The sequence below is a fragment of the Xenopus laevis genome, chromosome 8L (assembly GCF_017654675.1).
Source record: "Xenopus laevis strain J_2021 chromosome 8L, Xenopus_laevis_v10.1, whole genome shotgun sequence".
In the NCBI taxonomy this organism is placed as follows: Eukaryota; Metazoa; Chordata; class Amphibia; order Anura; family Pipidae; genus Xenopus; species Xenopus laevis.
This window is the reverse complement of record NC_054385.1, coordinates 76,842,057-76,864,934: the sequence shown is the minus strand read 5'-3', so window position 1 is coordinate 76,864,934 and position 22,878 is coordinate 76,842,057. Positions and strand designations below refer to the sequence as shown.

At 38.1% G+C, this 22,878-nt stretch overlaps 1 protein-coding gene across 1 annotated transcript; it reads right to left on the bottom strand.

Moving 5' to 3' along the window:
• Positions 1–476: 476 nt before the first annotated feature.
• gpr65.L (G protein-coupled receptor 65 L homeolog) lies at positions 477–11,102 on the bottom strand. Its single transcript, XM_018230391.2, has 2 exons — positions 10,652–11,102; positions 477–1,793 (listed from the first exon to the last, which is right to left on the bottom strand). Exon 2 carries the CDS (start codon positions 1,566–1,568, stop codon positions 591–593), a length of 978 nt encoding a protein of 325 aa, XP_018085880.1. The 5' UTR covers positions 1,569–1,793; positions 10,652–11,102; the 3' UTR covers positions 477–590.
• Between the last annotated feature and the right edge of the window lie 11,776 nt (positions 11,103–22,878).

The following is a 22,878-nucleotide window of genomic DNA, read 5'->3' as shown; positions in this document are numbered from 1 at the left end:
TATATTAGATTGAAGTTATAAGACAAAATACTAGGGCTCAGAGTTCCCACTGTCAGGGGCGCAGTGCCTGTTAAAAATCTTGCCTTAGACGGCAGCACCACTGAGTTTCCATTTTTTAAACTGGAAATTTGGCTCTTCTAGTGCTAGTCATGGCAGTGTGCATCAGATGGCACTTAGCCTATGTACTTGTGCCCATAAATGTGGCCCATATATGTTTGATATAAATGTTAATGAATGACTATACAGGTATGGGACCTGTTATCCAGAAATCTCTGGACTTGGGGTTTTCCAGATAACAGATCTTTCCATAATTTAGATCTCCATACCTTTAGTCTACTGGAAAATCATGTAAACATTAAATAAACCCAATAGGCTGGTTTTACTTCAAATAAGTATTAATTATATCTTAGTTGGATCTATTCCAAGGTACTGTTATAATATTATAGAGAAAAGGGAAATCATTTTAAAAAATTTGGACAGATAATCTAACATTTATTATTCACGTACATTGATGGTTTAGGCAACTTTCAACATATACATGTTCTAAAGTAATGCTGTGTGTTCAGCCTTCTCCTATACAAAATGACACTTCACACATTCTCCTGGTCGGAAGTTGGAATTATTGCAGTCATCATGAAGATAGATTTTTCTGATGGCTCAGTTTGCTTGCCACGGCAATGTAGTATTGTCCGAACATCTGCCCTTCCAGCTTCACTGACAAAGCAGTACAGGAAAGGGTCCGCTATACAGTTAATGCTTGTAAGTGCCAGAGTTAATTTGTAAGGTACAAACATGTTTTTAGCAAACGTGCAGTTCTTTGGTTCCCCAACACTCCTTATAAACAACACAACATGATATGGAGTAAAACTGATGACGAATGACACTATGATCGTGAGGAGCAGTTGCTTGATTTTCTGTTTGTCTCTATCACCAGTGGCCTGATTCTTTTTAACCGCCGCAAATATCCTCTGGTAACAAAGCACCATAATACAGAGGGGAAGCAAATGGCCAATACATATATGGATGATATTAAAAGTAGACTTCCATTGTTCCATTGGGAAGACATCATAACATGTAAGGTCACCTGTGCTATTGAAGAGCTCATTTTTTGTTAGAATAATAGCGTTTGATAAATGCTGTATTAGCCAAACAACAACGCTGACAATAATTGCTGTTCTTCTGGTTCGTATTTGGCTGAAATTTAAAGGATGGACGACAGCAAAATATCGGTCCAGTGAGATGCATGTAAGGAATCCAGCGCTGCTGTATAAGTTACTGTGCAAGAGAAAAGCGACCAGAGAGCAGACATGTTCTGAAAGCATCCAGTTATTATGATTGAGACTATAATAAACCCAAACAGGTAGAACCAGAGTATATAGCAGGTCTGCAAAGGACAAGTTAAATAGATAGATTCCTAGCTCATTCTTCTTTTTTATCTGCAGACAGGAAACATATAGGGAAATACAGTTTGTTGGGATACTTATTATGATTACAGTGATATAAGCAACTGGAAACAAATACTGATCTATGTCATGGTTGATAGGGCATTCTTCGTTAATATTAATCATTGTAGAATGTGGATTAATTCATTTAAAAATTGAAATGATTTGAAGAGTTATTTTGATATTTGGTGGAAAATGCAGCTTATTTCATCTGGCATATCCAGAGACAGAGCAAGCATTTCAAGTCTTGAATGTTGAACTCTGATGTAATGTTGGGTTCGCCAGGAAAATCAGGAGAAGGAGGCCTGCATCGAGGATTCCATTTCTGAGAATGTATTACTTAATGATGATCTAGAAGAAACATCAAACAATAAAGTTATTTTATTTATTTTTTAATGCTGACCGTTTAAAGCAGTGGTCATAATACTTTTTCTGTTTAAGCCCTCCATCCTTGGTCAGGGTGTGCCTTTGCTTATAACAAAGTTATGATCTATCAGTCATTTAGTCATTCAGTCAGACATTCAGCCATATAGCAAGTAAGTTTTCACCCCAAATCTCTCCTTGGCATTTCTGGTGCATCTAGGAGAGCAAAACTTACCCAACTCCCACCCTAGCTTGACTTAAATGGGATCTAAATCCAAAAATTAAATTGATGTAAACTTACAAAGGGTGGTTCTCTGAGCACTTTTGCAATGTACGTGTTCTTTCTATTTTTTCTGATATATTGGCATTCTTAGACTACTACTACCACAACCAGACTTTTATCACAACCCAAGTTTAAGCTGAACCTAGTTCATAAACAGCGCATAGACAGTTAGGGTCACTGTCACTCTGGGTCTTCGAAGAGATCTGTTGAGCTAAGCCAGTCTAGCAGTATAAAACTGCTACTATCTCAGAAACCATTTAAAATAGAAAATTTATGTAAAAGGCAAAAGTTCTCAGAGTACCACTCTGGATAGGTTTTTACCAATTATTTGTTTGGGGTATAGATGGTTTTGAGGCTGAGCTCCCCAAACCACTGCTCCAAGCCGTATATTTCATAAAAAACTCACAGGTTAACAACCATTTGGTAAGAGGGTTAACTGTTACCTGAATACAAATCAAAAATATTAAAATACAGGTATGGGACCTGTTATGATGCCTACGCTTCTATTGCAGAAGACTCAGATCCATTTTTTTTAGAAACTGGGAAAAAAATGTTATATGGCTTGTTATAAAAAAGATAAAATACGTGAATTGATTTATCTGTATGTTTGAGTTGTACAAATTATATTTCTAGTGGTTTAGTCATAAGATACTGGAGATGAAATTCATATAAAATTTTCATTTTCATAGTTCCTGTTTAAGTGTAAAATTACTCATTTCTCCATTTGCACTGTCCTACACTTTTTAAAATTCACATAAGGTGTTTTCTGCATAGGCCCATATTTTGGGGTTTATGCAAAAAAAGTGCATAAGCTATCTGAACTTGTACATAAACCCAACTGAATCAAAGAGGGTGGCATATTTCCCTTTAATTAATCCTATAGTCTCACGAGTCTACAACAAAGGCAAACAGAATCCAGTAAGCCTTTTAGTTCCTACTATTTAAAATAGAAATAAGAATATGTTGTGGGATTCGATACCATCCCAAGGCAACCACAGCCCTTTAGCAGGGAAGATCTGTGTCTCCAAAGATGCCCCAGTAGCTCCCCATCTTGTTTTCTGCTGATTCACTGCACATGGTTTGTGCTACTGTCACTTACTGAGCTTAGGGACCAATTCAAAATGTACTGTACATTGAGAATAGAAATGTCACAATAAATAGTTATTTAGAAACTAATACAGATACTTACTACATGTCAGCACAGAAACCAGTGCAACTAGCATGAGAATTTAATAGTCAGCCTTGTAGCATCAGTTTATATTACAGGCCAATCTCATTTTCTGCTTCATAATTTGCAAGGACCCCTAAGCTTAGCTTCTAAACAGCTGCTCAGAGCCCACTGAGCATGTGAGTGTCACAGACACATTCCAAGATGGTGACCCCGTGACAAGTTTGAAGTACTGGATCATTGCTGCTATTGATAAGCTGAAAATTCAGGCTGGTGTAATAAGTGCAGTATAAAAAATATGGCATTTGTGGCCAGTCATTTTTAGGATTTAGTTCTCCTTTAAGCAACAGCAGAAAAAGAAGTTGAAATTCACCTGCTTCTCCATACAAGGATCAGTTTCCAGAAAAACAATTTGTTTCAGCCTTGTATCATATGGATACCAGAAAACTTTTTTTTTTTTAATATGACTTTACTATTTGATTGTTGTCCTCTAAATAGGAAAACATTTGGAAAGGTTGTAGTTTTCCTTAGAATATAGTGTAGTGTACTGTTATAACATGTAGAAGATGGCCGGAAATCATAGCTATGCAGAGGGAAATGCAGTTATTGCTCTAACTGGACGTTTAACTGCGTATCATGGATAAAGATTGCTTATCAACTTAATGACTTCAGAACTTGTATCCTCTAATTTGCAACAGACATATGTGATGGTGCTTATTGAGGTGGATGGTAACTGCTCATCAAAATAATGTTGATTTTTGCATTAGCCCTGAGCTGTGTTCACAGAAAATATGTGATTGATTTAGTCACACATTTATCCAATTTATGACATACATACTGTACCGATATTTAACTGTTGCTTGTTTCCCAAGGGTATTAACTTCATGAATTGAGATAAACAGTGTATGGATAGTAACTCAAAAGTACTCAAATGTGTTACTTGTTATTCAATATACATTTTAGTTTATATTATTTCATCTTACTGTGCAGCATTGCTCCCTGTTTTTAAACATATTGGGATGTAGTCCCCCTTCTTCTATTACATTCTATGATTGCTGAGTAATTATTGTAAAGGCACAGGGGCAAATTCACTAAGATGCGAAGTTGCGCCAGGCGCAACTTTGCCGCACTTTGCCGCACTTCGTCAGGTGTAGTTTCGCCAGCGCTTCACAAATTCACTAAAATCCGAAGTTGCGCACAGGGGTAGCGTAAGGTTGCGGAGTTGCGCTAGCGTTGATTCACTATATAAAGCGAAGTTACGCTAGCGAAGGCTAATTTGCATACGGCGTGAAATTCAAATTTCAATGGAGGAACACGTATCTGCACTACAAATGCCTAGAAAACCTTCAAATCAGCAAATAAAATTTTTATTTTGCCCTACACATGTGCCCACTGTCTAGGTAAGTTGCCATGAGTCAGGAAATGTAGGGGGGAGGAAGGGGAGCCCCAAAAAATTTTCGATCTTTTTCAGCCTATCAGCCATCATGTAGAAAACACGCCAGCGTTTTTTGGGACTTAGAAAAAAAATTGACTTTTTTTTAAACAATCCCTATCTACTCTATTGCGCTTCGCCAGGTCTGAGGTGGCGAAGGAAGTCTAGCGTAAAAGGTAGCGTTCAGTACACTGCGCAAGTTAGTGAATTTGCGTAGTTTCGTCGCTAGCGAAACTTCGCCTGCCGTAAGGTTGCGAAGTAACACTAGCGAAACGACGCCAGCGTTCGTTAGTGAATTTGCGCAGTAGTGAAAATGCCAAACGCTAGCGAATTAACGCTAGCGTTCGGCGCCTCGAGGCTTAGTGAATTTGCCCCACAGTCTCATCTCTAATAATGTCGGTCTTCAAAGCTATTCATTAGCACATTTGTGTTTAATACTGTAGCTATAATTTTCTATCCAGCATAAAAATCAAGTGATACCCTTAGTACTATACCACTACAGTGTATTAAGGCAGCATCGACCATGAAGAAACCTTTCAATGAACTCAAAACTCAAAATCCCATTTAAAAATAATTTTAGGAATACACAGTGACATTTCCCATACTGACAGGAAGTAGGAACAGAATAACTATACACACAGTTGCAGGTGCTGGAGCCCTAAGGGAAAGAAAATGGTGTGTTTTATCCATGGTTGCAGAGGCACCATTTCATATAGGCAATTTTTCTTAATCTATGTTGTCGTGAATTGCAGACCAAATTATTGTGTTGCAAGAGAAGTGTTGCCCTTTCCACCTATAGAAAAGCCGCTGAAAACCTAATTTTGATGATTTCAAGTTGAGCTGATTTCTGTTTTTTTATGATCACATGATCCAAGGAAATGGCATCTGTCCTGATTGTTCAATATGATTGCGTGCACTGAAGGATAATTTGATAATTTAGCCAAAAATTATCAAATTGTCCAGCAATATCTTTATTAATTTGGTTAATCAATACCACAGTTTAGTAACTTTGAACTTTATGTTTCATGCCCTTTCTCCTTTTAGATTATAAACTCTAACAGGCAGGCCCTCTTACCTACTGTTTAGGTGTTTGTATATAATCTGTATGTTTGATGTGTGTACTGTTCTAAAGTAGTGATGGGCGAATTTCTCCCGTTTCGGTTTGCTGAAAAATTTGCGAATTTCCAGTGAAATTCGCAAAACGGTGAAAAATTCGTGATACTCGAAAATTGATGGCCGCATAAATTTTACTGTCTAGTCAGTGTTATGAAACAGTAAAATGTCTCACCTCTCAGAAACACTTTACCAGTGATTTCATGTGGGAAGCTCCACGAAAGCTACAGGCAGGAACTCCATCTGAAGTCCTTGAACCTCTGTTTCCTATCCCCTTTGTGTCTTTATGTTCAGGAGGTTAATGTTTGGTCTAATTGTCTTTTATATTGCTAACTTTTGGTAGAGGCTCTTACTCTCAAACACCAAAGTCCTCAACAAGCACCTGCTTCTTAATGCTACCCCTCTATTCCACTATATCCTTATCTCCTGCATGTACTGCAAGATTGGGAATTGGACACTCCGTTTTTCTTTAAAGAATGAATACCCAAGTCAAATTCAAGTCATCCTATACAGGTCATTCCCTGCTCTAACACAGGTAACCTTATAACTAAAAATATAAAAAACACTGCCAATTAACATACCTGTGATTAAGCCACAGCTGTGGCCTATGGGGGGGGCTTCAGAAGTACTAAGAGCTTGGTAACACAGATACATCTACTTGTTGGCAAGGTTATCAATTTGGCGTCTCAAAATATGGGGACAAACAGGTTGATCTAATCATTTGGCCTGCAGGCGAACAATAGTATCATAGCAAAATATTGGTCACCCTTATAACTATCTGGTCAGGTATCGCATCCATGACCCAATTTACATTTTGACTAGGAGCAACAGCATAACTTTTTTTGATTGGTCACTTAACCAAACAGAATAAACATGAACTTAAAACAGCTTTGCTTCTGTAACAAGGCCATCTACAAACCACAACATATGAAACTAAATGTGAATCAAACAACAGATTGACAAGAACAAAATGAAGAAGTCTATAACGTTCCTTTGCATGGGAAGCCACAAGCTTTCGTCATACAATAAAATTGCACAATACAACTCATGAAATATTGTGCTTGCCCCACAAAAAAGTTTTGCTCAATACCCAAACCATAAAATGCTCCCTGTATATGTATTCTATATAAACTGAATAGCAAAATAATAACTGTAATGGCAATGGGAAAGTGCTGCTATATTCTAGTGCTTATTGCATAGATAAGTGCTGTCCAACTTCTATGGTACCATGGGCCGGAATTTTTCTGATCTACATGGTGGAGGGCCGATAATGGAAGTCAGTGTTATCCACTCCCTGTTTTTAGACCACACCCATGTCACCCCATGTCCACATTAATAGAACACCAAAAAAACAAAACAAATGGTGGGTGCTCACTGCAGTGATATCACTCATATGTGAAAGCACACAGACGCCATCTTCCAGCTCTTCGGTCTTCTTCCTTACATTCAGCAATTTCCGTCATTGTCGGCGCATGCGCAGTTGTCAAGAACTGGAAGACTGCGCCAACTGCCCATGTGCCGATACGGAGCTTACTTCCTGAAGAAGACTGAAGAGCTGAAGATGGCGCCCGTGAGATCTGCTGCACTGAATCTGCTAAGAATGGTAAGTAAAGACCTAGGGGCAATAACTGGAGTTTACACCTAGGCTGGGGGGGGATTATGGAGGGTAGGGGGTAGGGCTCTCCTTTAAACACTTTAGGGGCTCCTAACAATAATTTTCAAATGCTAACAAATCCCCAGAACAAATACCAGGCTTATGTTCCATAGGCAGAGCAGGGCACACACAGGCAGTACAGGGAAGGCATAGTATGGCACACACAGGCAGTGTATGGCACACACAGATAGTGTATGGCACACCCAAGTACAATAGGACAGGCAGAGTATGGCACACCCAAGGAGAATAGCGCAGGCAGAGTATGGCACATCCAGGGAACATAGGGCAGGCATAATATAGCAAACACAGGCAGAGTAAGGCACATACAGAGAGCATAGAGCAGGCAGAGTATGGACGACACTGGGAGCATAGGGAAGGCAGAACAGAGCAGGAGATAGGGAAACCCATCAGGAAAACTCTAAAATGTACTACATACAGTGACACAGTGCTGGTGCTCCATTAGCGTTTTGAATAAAGTGTGAACAGGTGGACAATGTGGGCAGTTTCAGTCTGGGTCTCAGGTGTGAACAGTACAGGGTTTTAGGATGTGAACAATAGAGATGTCACAGGTGTAAACAATGCAGGGGGATTACAGTCTGAATATGAGGTTTAAACAATACAGAGGCCATAATTATTTCTAATGCTAGCTGGGGTAATTTGAAATAATTATGTATTAGCACACGGACACTTCACTTGCATTGAAGGATATTTCACAATTTTTATTGAAGGACATTTTCACTACTTTGGACAATTATTTCGTTTGATGGGATATTTTTTCGTTGGCTGATATTACTCACCTCTGAACTATGGTCTTTTTTCAATCTTTTTTTCATTTTTTTAATTTTTTCAAGATTTCAAAGTAATCATGTTTGCCAATTAGAGCTTAATTTGTAATCCTTTAAATACTCTGCTCATTAAACACCCTGTATGCTTGACAAAGGGGTTACGCCCCGAAACGTTGCATCCGCAATAAATGAGCAAGGGGTCTCCCTGCTAGAAGCAACCCATGCTGTGCCGGTGTTTTCTTGCTTTTCAATATCATAAGAAGACATTGGGGGGTTTTGAGGGATGGCATCCCTGGTGTCACTTCGTTTGAGCTGCCACCAGTGATGTCATATAAAAAGAGTAGAACAATTGGAACTATGTTAACCAAATCGGATTTGGGAGAAGGAAAGCCAAAACAGAGATTTCTGGGACCGGTTAGATGTGGCACCTTTCCGTGTTTGAGCTGCAATTGCTGCTCGAATTGCCAGAAAGGTGATACTATTTACCATCCACGTATGGGCACCCTCATAAAAATTTGGGGATATTATACTTGTGAAACCATGTTTGCTGTTTATGTGATACAATGCCCATGCGGACTTATGTATGTTGGGTAGACTAGCCGCACAGTGAGGGAACGCATTAGGGAACATAAGTCAGCTATACGCACTAGGAAAGTGGAGCAGGCAGTGGCCTCGCACTTTCTAGAGATGGGCCATGGAGTGCAGCAGCTAAGATATCAAGTCATTGATCATGTACCCAAAATACGCAGGGGGGGGACCGGACCAAAAGGCTATTTAAGAAAGAAGCCATGTGGATCCGGAGATTAGAAACCCTAACGCCCCATGGATTAAACAGGGAATACGATCTACAAGCTATTTTCCGGGTGTAATTGTTTTTAAATATGTTTTAACATTTATGTCTTACAGATGTTTAAACTTGGGCAAACTTGGGATGATTCATCCATTTAAGAGTTAATTGGATATCCACTAGTGACATTGTAGCAAACCTGTTGAAAATTGTAACTAATTTAGCCAGTAGATGGTGTAATATATTTCTCTATAAAAAGCTGTGTTGTTGTAGTGTCTGGTAAGCTTGAAAAAAGGCTCTGTGTAGCCTGAAACGTTGCTTATCCAGGTCCTGCCAAATGTTCTAATAAAGGCATTTTTATCTACAAATATCTTCCTGTTTTTGGTGCTGTACGTCAATCAAATACTTTGAAAAGGATTGGAAGGTGGCCAGTCAGGGTACGTGCACCAGGCTCTATAAATTGACAAAGTTTGGGAGCTGATTCTACTATACAAGCAAGCAGACACAGCAGGCAGACTTTCATGTGGAGGGCCACAAAGGGGTGGGTCACGGCCGCCAGTTGGACAGCCCTGGATCAATTGTGTGTGTGTAGAGTACTGAGCATTTTTTTTTTAATGGGGTCAGTGAACATTTGAAAGCTGGAAAGATTCGGAAGAAAAAGGCAAATTCAAAAACAAGAACAAAAAACGAAGGCCAATTGAAAAGTAGTGATTCTATAACATACTAAAAGTTAACTTAAAGGTGAACCAATTATGTGTGCTAGCATTTGTACAAGTGCATTTTGCTGTTCAATTTTTTTTGTTTATACAGAGGCAGAGCTGGGCCAGGCCGGCCACACGCCCTAGGCAAATTGGTCGGTCGCATCGCAGACTGGACGTGTGAATAGATGCTCGCTCGCAAGCGGACAGTTGGGCAGAGAGGGGACCGGTCTAGGGGTACGAGGCAGAGAAGGTACATGCCTGCCCCCCCTCCCAGCTTTGCGCCATAACACGTCCTTACTCTGCCTACCCCTAGTTCCGGCCCTGTACAGAGGCCCTTGAGGGCAAACTCAGTAGGACATGTGTAGTAATAGACACAAAGTGTGCCTAGGTACTGTAACTCATAGCAACCATGAAGATGTGTGTGTGTGTGTGTGTAAACTGCTGACCAGTAAAAGCTGCCTGCTGATTTGTTGTTAATGGTGATCAGACATATAACAAACATTGCACCTTTTATTATATAACCCCTAAAAGTGAAGAATAGAAATATAAAGGGAAAGAGTGACATATTGTAAAACAGCAATACAATCCCCTGCACAACATTGGATTCCTGTCTAATATTATAGTCTCCTTCCATAATTATTTTTCATACAGTATGATCAACAGGTATAGTTTTGTCCTCTGTAAGCAGAAAGAAAAGCTTTTATAAATAAAAATTGCTTAATCTTGTACAGAAGGCAAGCAGCAAACCAGAAAACTGTCACAAAAGCAAAAGCAACATTAATAATAAGATGATGTAGTATAAGTCTTAAACTAAACAGTGAACCTCTGACAGTAAATCCCTGACACATATAGTTAAATGAGCAATACTGCAGAAAAGATAAGGCAACATAACACTTTCTAACTAGCAGAGACCTGATACTCACAGTTAGCAGAGCTAGCCGGCATTTGACATCTATACTAGTTACCCTGCTGCCAGCTGTGTGAAACTCTGCTACTAGCAGCTCTACGACAAAGGGATGTGTGATGTTACAAACAGGATATTGCAAAAAAAGTAAAAAAAAAGGGGAGTTGCCACAAAAAAAAGTTCATTCACACTAATGTCTAGTATCTCTTTTTTTCATTTTTCAGCAGACATTTCAGATCAACAGAGGCTTTGTTTAATTTGCAATGATACACTTAATAACGAAAGAAGAATGTGTAGTGTTCTTTTTTTCATATTGTTTCATTTCTAACTGCTGCATATACTGCATGGTATAAAGGTGTGAGACCTGAGCCATTGTGAGTGGCTCATGTCACAGTTTGGGTTGTGATTTATTGATACTTTGAATTTCGAATGTTTTTTTTGGCTACTTCGACCATCGAATTGGCTACTTTGACCTTCGACTACGACTTTGACTTCGAATCGAACGATTCGCACTAAAAATTGTTCGAATGTTCGACCATTCGATAGTTGAAGTACTGTCTCTTTAAAAAAAACTTCGACCCCCTACTTCGCCACCTAAAACCTACCGAGGTGCAATGCTAGCCTATGAGGAAGGTCCCCATAGGCTTTGTAACAATTTTTTGGTCGAAGAAAAATCATTCAATCGATGGATTAAAATTTAGGATTTAATCGTTCGATCTAACGATTTTTCGTTCGATCCAACTATTTGCGGTAAATCCATCGACTTCGATATTCGAAGTCGAAGGATTTACATTCGGCAGTCGAATATCGAGGGTTAATTAACCCTCGATATTCGACCATATGTTAATCTGCCCCACAGTGTTGGTGCATCACCAGTAAATGAGTATATTTTTCTGTTGTATGTTCTGTTCCTTGCCAAAATACGTGTCATTACTTCTGTAAGTCAAAAGTAGTACACAACTACAGCAGGAATCAGTGTGTTAAAATACAACATACTTACACAATGTTATTGCACAGTTACATTTTATAAACTTTAAAACATAGGAAAGACATGAGTAATTGTGGCATCTGGCATGTGCCTTTCACTTGTCCAGTGTTAAACACTGTTTTTACAAGCTCCCTGCCCCTAATTACCCCATTAATAACCATTAGGAGTTGTCACCTGTTGACAGTTGCAGAGCTGAATAACATCTCTTAGGGTCCACAGAGCGTTGATGTCCAATTCGTCAACAAGTGATGACACACATGCAACGTGTCGGTTGTGCAGAAGATAACGGAACTGAACATGAAATCGCAGGTACAAACTACATGTATGACGGATAAAGACGCAGTGTTTGCCGTTCATGTCCGAAGTTGGATACATGTAGTTTGTACCTGGAATTTCACATTCAGTTCCATTATCTTCTGCACATCCGACAAATCGCATGTGTGTCATCGCCTGGCAACAAATCGGACATCAAAGTGCTGTGGAGTTAAGCCCTTACACTCCAGACTTTGGCCTGTCACTCAGCAATCATGGGCTCCTCTAAGCAACTGAGCGAGGATCTGAAAATGAAGCTAATTAATGCCTACAAGGCAGCTCTCAAATTTCAAATTGTGAATTATCAAAATTCCATTTGAATTTTAATTCAAATTATAATTTCGAGATTTATCAAACGCTGGCCCTTTAAAATTTAGAATTCGACTATTTGCCACCTAAAACCTACCGTGTTCGTGTATAAGTCAATAGGAGAGGTCCAGGCATTGTTTTGGACATGTTACTAGCCTTCCTGACATTCAAGTTCAAGAGTCGGTAAAGTTTGTGCGAGTTTTAGACATTCAATTTTTTTATTAAATAACCCCCCAATCGAATTTTGAGTATATTCGAATTTAATAGCTAAAAAAACTCACATGAATTTGAGATTCGACCTTTGATTAATGTGCCTCCCCATGTGTAGAGGGAAGAATGTGTTTCATAATTCAAGATGCCAATGTGAAGCAGAAAAGGGGATGGATCTTAAAAGCCATGATGCATCTTTTGGAATGACCCTCACAGTCTCTTTACTTAAACATCATTGAGAATCCATAGGTAAGATGGCCCAAAAAGGTCTGGGACCTGCAAGGAAGAGTGGGAATAAATCCTACACAAATTGAAATACTCTTAGTTGAAAATGGTGTTCTTATGTTTTAAAGTTTGTTAAATAAATTAATTTTTTTATACTGATTTTCTGCTGTAGACTTTCAAAATTAACAAAATATCTAGTTTGGGAACAGGTGCCCAAATGTGTGCTGTCATTTGTATACTATACACATAAACAGCATATAGTTTGCTGTGGAGTTTACTAGCATCTGGCTACACTACTGAACACAACACTTGTAACTCGTCAGACAGGTGTCTGAAAACGGGATAGAGCAATGTGCATTTTTTTTCTGTTTAAAGAGGAGATGTCAGTTATAGCAAACACATCTCAAATAGATGCCACCCTAGACAACTTTCGTTTTGATTTTTAAATTGTGCTGACAGCAGGAAGGAATGCTTGTTTCTATACAACGCATGCTTGTACAGTTATCTCAATATCTTAGATAATAAAATCTTCAAATAAGATAGTTTGATGTGCCATCTTTGGAAAACTAGGCATTACAAAAGAGTCAGTTTCAAACAACAGCCTGGTATTAGAATTTTAAAAATGGAAATATCTTAGAAACAGGCAAAAAGAGAGAGAGAGAGAGAGAGAGAGAGAGAGAGAACGTTTACATCAGTTTAATTTTTTTGGTTTAGATCCTCTTTAGGGGGTTTATGGGATATTAGAAATGTTAGACAACTAATAGCAGGCTTAGCTTAGCAATTATTTTTGAAGACCCAGAGTTTCAGCAACACTAAGGGGCATATTTATTAAAAATTAAAAATGTATTATTGAAGACAAACATTGCCGGTGATGTTGCCCATAGCAACCAATCAGCAATTAAATTTGAAAAGTCATCTACTAGTTAGAAAGATCAGATTAGTTGCTATTGGCAACATCATTGGTGATGTTTGCCTCTAATTTTAAGAAATATATCCCTGTCTATGCATTTACCATGCACTTCCTGTATTCAGTTAACCCTCAGGTTGCTGACTCTCAGTTGAGCCAAAATGCTACTATTAGCAGTCTAAAATGCAGATATCCCAGAATCCAGTAAAAATAAAAAAATTATGAAAATTGCAAATGACCAGAAAACCACTCTGAAATGTTTAGAAAAACATTGAACAACATGCACTTATGAAAATGCATCCTCTTTAAAAAATTGTGGTGATATAGTATTTACTAACATATTAGTGCGGTTACACCTACAAACCAATCAGCAATTAGCCCTGTTTTACCTTATGCAGTTAGAAAAATGTATATAATATTTGCTGGGGGTTACTGCTATGATGAATTTTGTTGTAATCTTCAAATGGTGCTGTATTGCTAACAGAAAGGCAAAAAGGCAATGACTTTTAGAACAAAACAAAACATGATAGCAAACTAATAAGGATTTGCTAAATGCTGTTTATATTAAAGCTGACTTCCTGTTTAGGTTTATAAACATTATAACTCAAAACACTAACAAACACCCACATGATCTTTTTTAGTGTAGCTCAAAGAATGTGATAAAAAATAAAGCTACATGATGCTTCTTTGTGGATGGAACACTTACCAGAATCAGCTCTTTACTTGCAAAAAAGGTCAGGGAATTCACTTCCCAGAACTCCAAATGGTAAACGTGTCCTAAAAAGCTACATGTGGAATGTAAAGTCGATGCATTGTCCTCCAGACACAAAAGGCATCCTGACTAGATAACACGCGTCTACAATTTACAGTCAACAAGTGACTACTTAAACGTTCCTGGCTATTCCTGTCACTAATGGGTGAGGCTGTGAAGGACAATCGTTTAGTAAAACACAAAAAGGATAGTAAATGTGGTGTCGAGGTTGTAATGATATGCCTAAAGGGGCTAAACAAAGCATGCTGTTTCACCAAGTGTCTACACCCTAATTGTATGTGAAAAAAGACTCAATAGCATGAATATGATCATCATAGAGGTTCACACAAGAAACACGAGATAATCAATTATTGAAAGTGAAACCGGGCACTGAATGCACATGGTCCTGTTCAGTATTCAGTATAAATATTTTATCTTCAATGGAAATGCCTTTTACCAAGAAAACACCCTGTCATTTCCTACAGTTCCCTAGAAAGTACAGGGGAACAAGTAGCTTTATTTCTAATATTTAGCATTTTCTATAGAGAGGACAAAATGAAGAGAATATTTATCAGTAAAATAATATACAGGTAAATAAAATATTGGATGTTTGTCTAGTTTGGCCACCAAAAACTGGCGACACAATTAAAGAGAAAGATGTTTCTGACAACATACATTTCTGGAAAGATAGTGGGAAGATTGTTTGTTTGTACCACCAAGGTAAAGACCAAACTCTGAAGCAGATATAAAGTCAGAAACAGAAGAACTGTATTAAGATTTAGAACAGACCTACTTATATTAACACTCCTTTAACCCTGCCCGAACAAAATGTTGAAACCTGTCCAACAATGAACCATATATTTAAAAGTTTCAAGTAATGAGCAATATTATTGGGAGTGAACACACAAATGGATACGTGGGGTCCAGGTGTACTTGCCTCAAACCTTCAGCTTAATGGAGGTTGCAGACACTTCAACTTCTCATGTAGCAGACTTGCACAAACGGGACCAATGTAACTGAAATGGTGCAGATAAAAAGGTTGTTTATTTAAGGAAAATACATCACAAAACACCTTACGCCTTTCGTGCCAAGGAAAAGGCACTTAATCATAGGCTGACAGTCACATACAATGTTACAGTATTTAAAACTAAAACCACCAATCAAATCAGAACATAGATTATCCAATCAAAATGTTCTGAAAAGTCTCACTATTCCAAATGAGTTTTACTACACAAAGGTCCAATCCCATTACATATATAGACTAAACCTTTTTTTTTTGTAATGCTCAAAATTATCACAGAAAGAATATTAAAGCTGTATTAACCATTAATCAGTACATAAAGGTAACAAGAATAGAGGAAAGCACATTGAAGGTCAGATGTAACTTAAATATATTTATCACACAAGACAAGAAACATTATATTAGGTGCGTAAATTAAAAATCTCTCTTAATTTTTTAAGAGTCTGTCCAAAATGTTCGCTCCTCTCTGGTGTTGTATAATTCCTTCAATAACAATTACTGAGAAGGAATCAAGTGATCTATTTTAGGATTTTTTAATATTGAGAACACGTTCTCTTATTCGCATTCAGCTTGTCTGCCCAACATGATACTTCACATGTAATTTAGTAGATAACTTTGTGATAACTTTGTGATTGCATAATTAACTTTATGAGGATCTACACAGGGTTTTTCAGCTATCCTAATCAATAAATGACCCATATCTGATCAAATATTGGAACATGAGAGTCTTTATATTGGCTCCATGCACAGGTATAGAGTTGTCAAACCAAGAGAGAAAAATGTAACCAATGTCAGCCCATCGATGCCCAATGTTGGTCCAGGAAGAGCAAATTTAGCCATAATTGGCCGGTGGTGCGCAAAAGCCCGTGGATATATAAAAAATATGGCCCTAACAGATTGACCATTCTACCCACATTGATAACTGCATCAATATGTTAAAGCAGAAGGAAAGTTGTCTTGCACTTGGGGGTGCCAAATGCTAAGCACCCCCAAGTGATTGTATTTACTTATCTGAAACCCCGGGGTAGTGCGCCTATCAGTAGAAAACTGCAGCAGCTCGGGGTTATTCCAATGAACACCACAGAGCGATCCTCTTCCGGCTTCTTCTTTCTTCAAATTTCCTGGGGCAGACGCATGCGCAATAGAACAAAATAGCCGACTTTTTAGTTAAAGTTTGGCTTTTCGCTCTACTGCGCATGCACAGGCGCCAAAGAAAGAGGAAGACAGAAGAGGATCGCCCCGTGGCCATTCTATAACATACTAAGGGGCCGATTCACTAACTTCGAGTGAAGGATTCGAAGTAAAAAAACTTCGAATTTTTTATGGGGAAGGTCCCCATAGGCTTGGCTAACTTTCTCGATATTCGACCCTTAGTGAATCAGCCCCTAAAAGTTACCTTTAAGGTGATCCACCCCTCAATAAATAAGCTAAAATCAGGCATGGGAGTTTGGTTATTTTTTTGTTAATAAAATGTATGATAAATTTGAAATTTAGTAAATAACCCCTAAATGTTAGTAAATCTGCGCTGTATATAAAATCTACACACTGCAAGGATGACTACTAAACACTTCAGTAGACTACAGACTACATTGTTACTGGAGATGTAATGCAACCAACGTTGCCCCCCCCTTATCAAATTTCCATTACATTATCAATTCTTGAACTAACCCGTTTTACCTTAATCTGGGGTAAAGGTCTCAACCTCAAACACTACAATATGCTGTAATAGCTGAAGTTGACACTACACACAAACACATCAACATAACCCCACAGATTCTTTTGGCAGAAAGGCAAAACAAAAACAAAATTAAAAATATGAAGAATATAAACACTTTCCTGGAACAACATAGAAAAAAATAACCCAATCATGACACAATGGTGCACAAAGGTATTATTCAGTGATGCAGTTCTTATGTTTTTGTAAGAAAGTGAATGCAAAATACAAAAACAAATTGTATTGCCACTTGAGAACCAGGAGCAAAGAGACATATGGGGAAATGTAATAAAAGTCATAAAATATATAATGCTAACAGTTTTTGGTTGTGAGAAAAATTTGGATTAATGGAGGATGCCAATTTGTTATGCTCCTACAAGTGATTGTAGTAGATTACTACAGGTTGGCGTTCCTCTTTGATAAAAAAAACACTTTGGCTGAAGTGGTGCACCACCATATTCTTTCCTTTCCCTGGGATCGCTTGCGGCTGGACTAGGCTGTACACATACACAATACAATTAAATCAGAAAAAGCTGAACTTTTCACTCCAAAGGTAGGGTGTAATATCCCAAGCTAAGAAAGAACATGTCAGCACTAGAATACTACCCCAGGCCAGTGTGTTTCTCAGTGAACGTCAGCAGTGGGGTAACTACCACACAGTGTACTGCTGTATGGTAGTCTCCCTCCCTAGTCTCCTTTTCTCTTTTCATCTGGGCTCCCGCAGCAGACAAACGGCTGGGTGGGGGAAGGGGTGGCATGTGTGAAGGTTTGTTTGCCCCCCTGGGGGTCTCAGCCCCTTCATATTACATCACTGAATATGAGTATCACCCCAGAGTCTAAGAACTAAACTCTCTTCAGTTATTAACCTTCCTAGTCATTTTATAACTTTTGTGGATTTGCAAATGTATTTTTAAGTTAACCTTTAATATGTTATAAAATGTCCTAGTCCTAGTTTTTTCCTTCATTTTTCACGTTTTCATATGGTCATAAAACTATTTCTCTGTGGTGCTACAACTTCATTGTAATTTTACTTTTAAGTGCTGCTTTGTTGAATAAGATCCTCTCATGTTCATCTTCCAATGTGACATTCAAACTGCCTAGTTGCTAAGATAATTTGGACCCTAGCAACAAAAATGCTGCTAAAATTTCAAGCTGAAGAGCTGCTGAGCAAAAAGCTAAATTATTCAAAACTAAATGGAGAGCGATTACAAGTAATTTCAGAATATCATCAGTCTAAAATGTAAAATAAATGTGAACTACCCCATAAAGGACCCACCTGGCAGTGGGAAAAACTGCATATTTGTGTGCACCAGTTTGCTGTCTATTCAATAATATGTCATTATGTTTGTGCTATGCAAAAAAAATTTTTTTCCACTTACAACTTACAAATAAATAACACTTTTGAACAGATAAATGTCAACAGTTTTTTCATTCAGAACCATAAACCAAATATCTGCTTAGTAGCTATGGTTTAATGCATTTATGGAGTTTTGTGCTTTAAACAAAAAATATACTCAATCAGATTTGTGCTTGTGAGCTTTCTATGTAACATACTCCAAGTCTGGTGGCTAGAGAATATCGAAACGATTGTGTAATTTTAAAAAAGGGGATGGTGACTGCAAGGGGGCAAGTGAGAAGGGCAGCATCGAGCCATATACCTGCAATTAGACCTCTCTAATCAAGATGGGCAGCAAAGTAATGATATGCCATACATTTCACAATTTTGTATACAATTTAGTAAATATGCTCACACACATATTAATAAATAGCAGTATAGGAAAGCCATATGAAGGAAAATCACTGGGTTGTGAAAGTACTTACAAGCTCATGTACAATCTTGAGTAAGCGACATGTAACATAGGTCATTGAAAAGGTTTTCCTGGATTCCAAACCTGCATAGATCCCCAATGCCCTCTATAACCACTGGTAGAAAAGCAGCAATCAATGAGGTAACAGGTGGTGAAAAATAGTTGATTAGACAGGCTGACAGTCATTCAAAGATCAGAATTGTTTTCCAGCAGACCGTACGGTCTTCTTAAGTTCTAAAAATATATATAAGCCTTCAGTTACATTGTAAACCAGAAAATGTTTTCACTTTCCTATTCCTGACCATTAAAATGACTAGGAAGTGCCAAAAGGCCAGAGAAAATTACCCATTGAGTATACACACCTTGTTGTCCCTTTAACTTGCCTCCAGCCTATGAGCTGGCTGAGTGACTGGAAATATATGTTGTGTCAACATGTAATAAAGAATTATTTACATCAACATATAACATCAAAGCCCCTTGCTGAGGTTTTATAAACTTTTTTGGGTTCAAATCCCAGTTTGCAGTCTGATGTTTTGGGGCCATGAACAGTAGTCGTGCACCCTGATTGCAACTAAGATAATGATACATTTATATTTAATGATTTACTTTGTTGCACTAATATTATTTGTTCCAAATAATAATTGTCCAAATTGGTAAACCCAACTTGAAATGACAATACCGGTAATAGAAAAATAAAATAATTGTCATTAGATATAGCCTACTGCACTTTTAAGAGTATTACAGGGCACCTGTCACAATAACCCAGCAGTGTGGGTTAATAGAACCTGCTCTCTGGCTGGGGCCAGCCACACTGGGAGGGTGGCCATGTTGTGTCACAAAGAAAATGCTACTGAAATAACATGCAAATGGTACTGCACAGTGTGATTAACAAATACGCTATTTGCAATAAAACATTTTTCCAGGCAAACAAACACAAAGCAGTAAAAAATAAAGTCACTTTATACTTGACAAACTGTGTGTGCTGTGTGCTGTGAGTCTGTATGTGAGTATGTGTGAGCCCTGTGCAGAAACGGAACTAGAGGACGCGCAGCCGGGCCCCCCGCCCCCCTCCGTAAACCCGGAACTGACCGGGATATGCACGGCGCGCGGACTGCTGGGGGGCCCTGAGGGTGTGCGGACCCTGGCCCGCTCGCACCCCCTGCTCCCCCAGTAGTTCCGCCCCTGGCCCTGTGAATGTGCGAACCCCCAGCTCCCTTTAAAATAAATGTGTGTCTGTATATTCGGTTAAATATGTGTATTTGTGGGTGTACAAGTGTCACTTGCTGGAGAAGCTGAAGTGGAAGGAAGAGCACTGAAAACGTAGTAGTAGAAGTAGAAGGAGCACAGGAATACAGGCAGCAGAGGACACAAATGGGGGAATGTAATAAAAGTTGCAAAGAGCAAAACAATTTGCACAAATGAGAATTAAAATTTGCATTTTGCAATGTAATACTCTTCTTTAAGCTGTTAATACTTTGCAAATTTTCATTGCGCATTGCCTACTTTTAAGAAGTGCTTGAAGGTGTCTTAGGGGTATATTTATCAAAGAGTCAAGTTAATAGTGAAGTTCCACCACTAGAGTGAAATTCCGCCACTCTCCATTCATTTCTATGGGAATTTTAAAGGCATATTTATCAAAGGGTGAACTTTCACTTTTACCCATTGATAAATATGCCTTTCAAAATCCAATAGAAATTAATTTTGAGCTGCGGAATTTCACTCTAGTGGCGGAACTTCATTCTTTGATAAATTTACCCCATAATCTTTTGGAACAAACGTAACAACTTTTTCAGTAAGAAGTTTTATTACATTCACTGTGCACTGGGGCAAACTATAACATTTGCAAACCTTCTTCCACTTTCGGAAGTGGCCGCTAAACAGCTTCCGGGTTCGCAAAATTTGTTTGCAAAGAGGCATAACTTTTTGCATTGCCAATATTTTTTGCGTTACCGACTTTTATTACATTCCCCCAATAGTTTCCACATGTCTGTTGCTGCCTAGGTGCTCCTGGGCAATTGTGCCCAAGGGCCCACTCCTTCCCCATTTCCACTTGTTGCCTAGGTGCTGGGGAAGTGCTGCAGAAGGTAGAATTAACGATCCGTGGCACAATATTTTTATCCACAGAAAGTAGATTCTGTGTTCTGTGGCACTTGTATCTATTTGTCACTTACTGTACATATAGCAGACTACACACTACACTTTAACCCAGGGTAAAGATTTCAGACTCAAGTACTACAATAATCACTATCATAGCAGCTGAAGTTAACAGTACAAATAAAAGCATCAACACAAACCAGCAGAATCTGCTCTTTCGGTTCACAGGCAAAATAAAAACAAAGAAACAAAATGAAAAAAGTGAGGATTAGAAACATTTTCCTAGACAAAAATTACATACCCACCATGACACATACACAAAGGTATTATTCAATGACACAATTCTTATGTTTGTGTAGTTTTAGCAAATAAATAAATTAATATTGTTCCTTATATTGTTAGCACTAGGTTTTTTTTTATAGCAAGTTGTTATGATCAGTACACGCACAGAGCACAAATGCTTAGTTGATTGTTGTGAGGGTCAGGTCTCCAATCCATTAACACTGAAAACCACAAACTAAGGAGGCCATATCCCACCAGAATTTCTCACCAATTGATTGTGCAAGTATACATCCAAACACATAAAAATAATGTTTATTAGTCATACCAGTAGTAAAATAAGATCAACCCTAGCCATACAATGCAGCATGACAAGAGGGGACCCTACTAAGGCAGAGTGAATATATATTAAACATATGGTTATGTATCAGCTTATAAAGGTATGCCCATTAAACATATGAACAATTTCCTGTGTTCCTAAACCATATTTGGGTCAACCATGGTGTATTACTATGAGCCAAAGTGAAAAGTTCTAATCTGCTGGTTTATTAATCTTCAATCGTTCAGAAGGTGGCACCCTAGCAGTGGGTGAGGTCGAGGTGGTAATGATGAGAGATTTAATGAGACATGGGACACACAGAGTGAATGGGAGGGTAATAAGCATATTTAACTAATATATTGGACGGCTAACATTGCTATATAAGTACAGCTAATAGGAGATACAATATAGTTCAGTGAAAGGACGAGTATGACCATGATTAAATACATCCTCAGAGATTGACACAATAGCAGCTTTTGTTACACTATTTTTGTTACAACATCTTTAATAGTTAACATCGCTATTTGTGTTTTGTTTTTAATATTGTGATTTGACTTTGTTGCCAGTTATACAGAAGTAGACATACTATTTTTAATGTTATCTAAAAAGGAACTTTGACATATAAACTGCTTTAACACTAATTTAATATCAAGTAGAGGATACACATACGGTAGGATGCTTTATTGACAGTCGCTGAATTTTGACAATTGCCTTACTTCAGCACCACTGTTGTTTTCCCGACAGATCATGTATATATTGCAGGTCTAGTGTGTATTTGGTACTTTGAGAAAGGCCTGGGACCAGGCCGAAACGTCAGTCTAAAGCTTTGAAATAAAATATTTTTAAATTTTTTGAGAGTACATATCTCATTGGATTTGGAGTATATATATATATATATATATATATCTATATATATCTATATATTTATATATATATATATATATATATATATATATATATATATATATATATATATATAATAAGTCCAAAAGTACCCGCACTCTTACCCCGAGTCCAATGGCGGGTGCTAGGTCAAATTGAGATGTATAGTGTGTACAGTGGACCAGCACTCTGATAATTTTCCAAACAACTTTATTGAGTCATCACTCGTGTGTCCAACGTTTCGGCCCTCGCCCTAAGCAATGAGCAGAAGTGGGTAATGAGTGGGCCTGAATAAAATGTAAAATATATGGTTTCATGGGGTAAATATATTTCTTTGTGGCTGTACACCACATAAAATGTGGTAAATATGTTTGGTACAATTTGTATGCACACATTTTGTTTTGGGGCCCCAGATACTTTGATGATC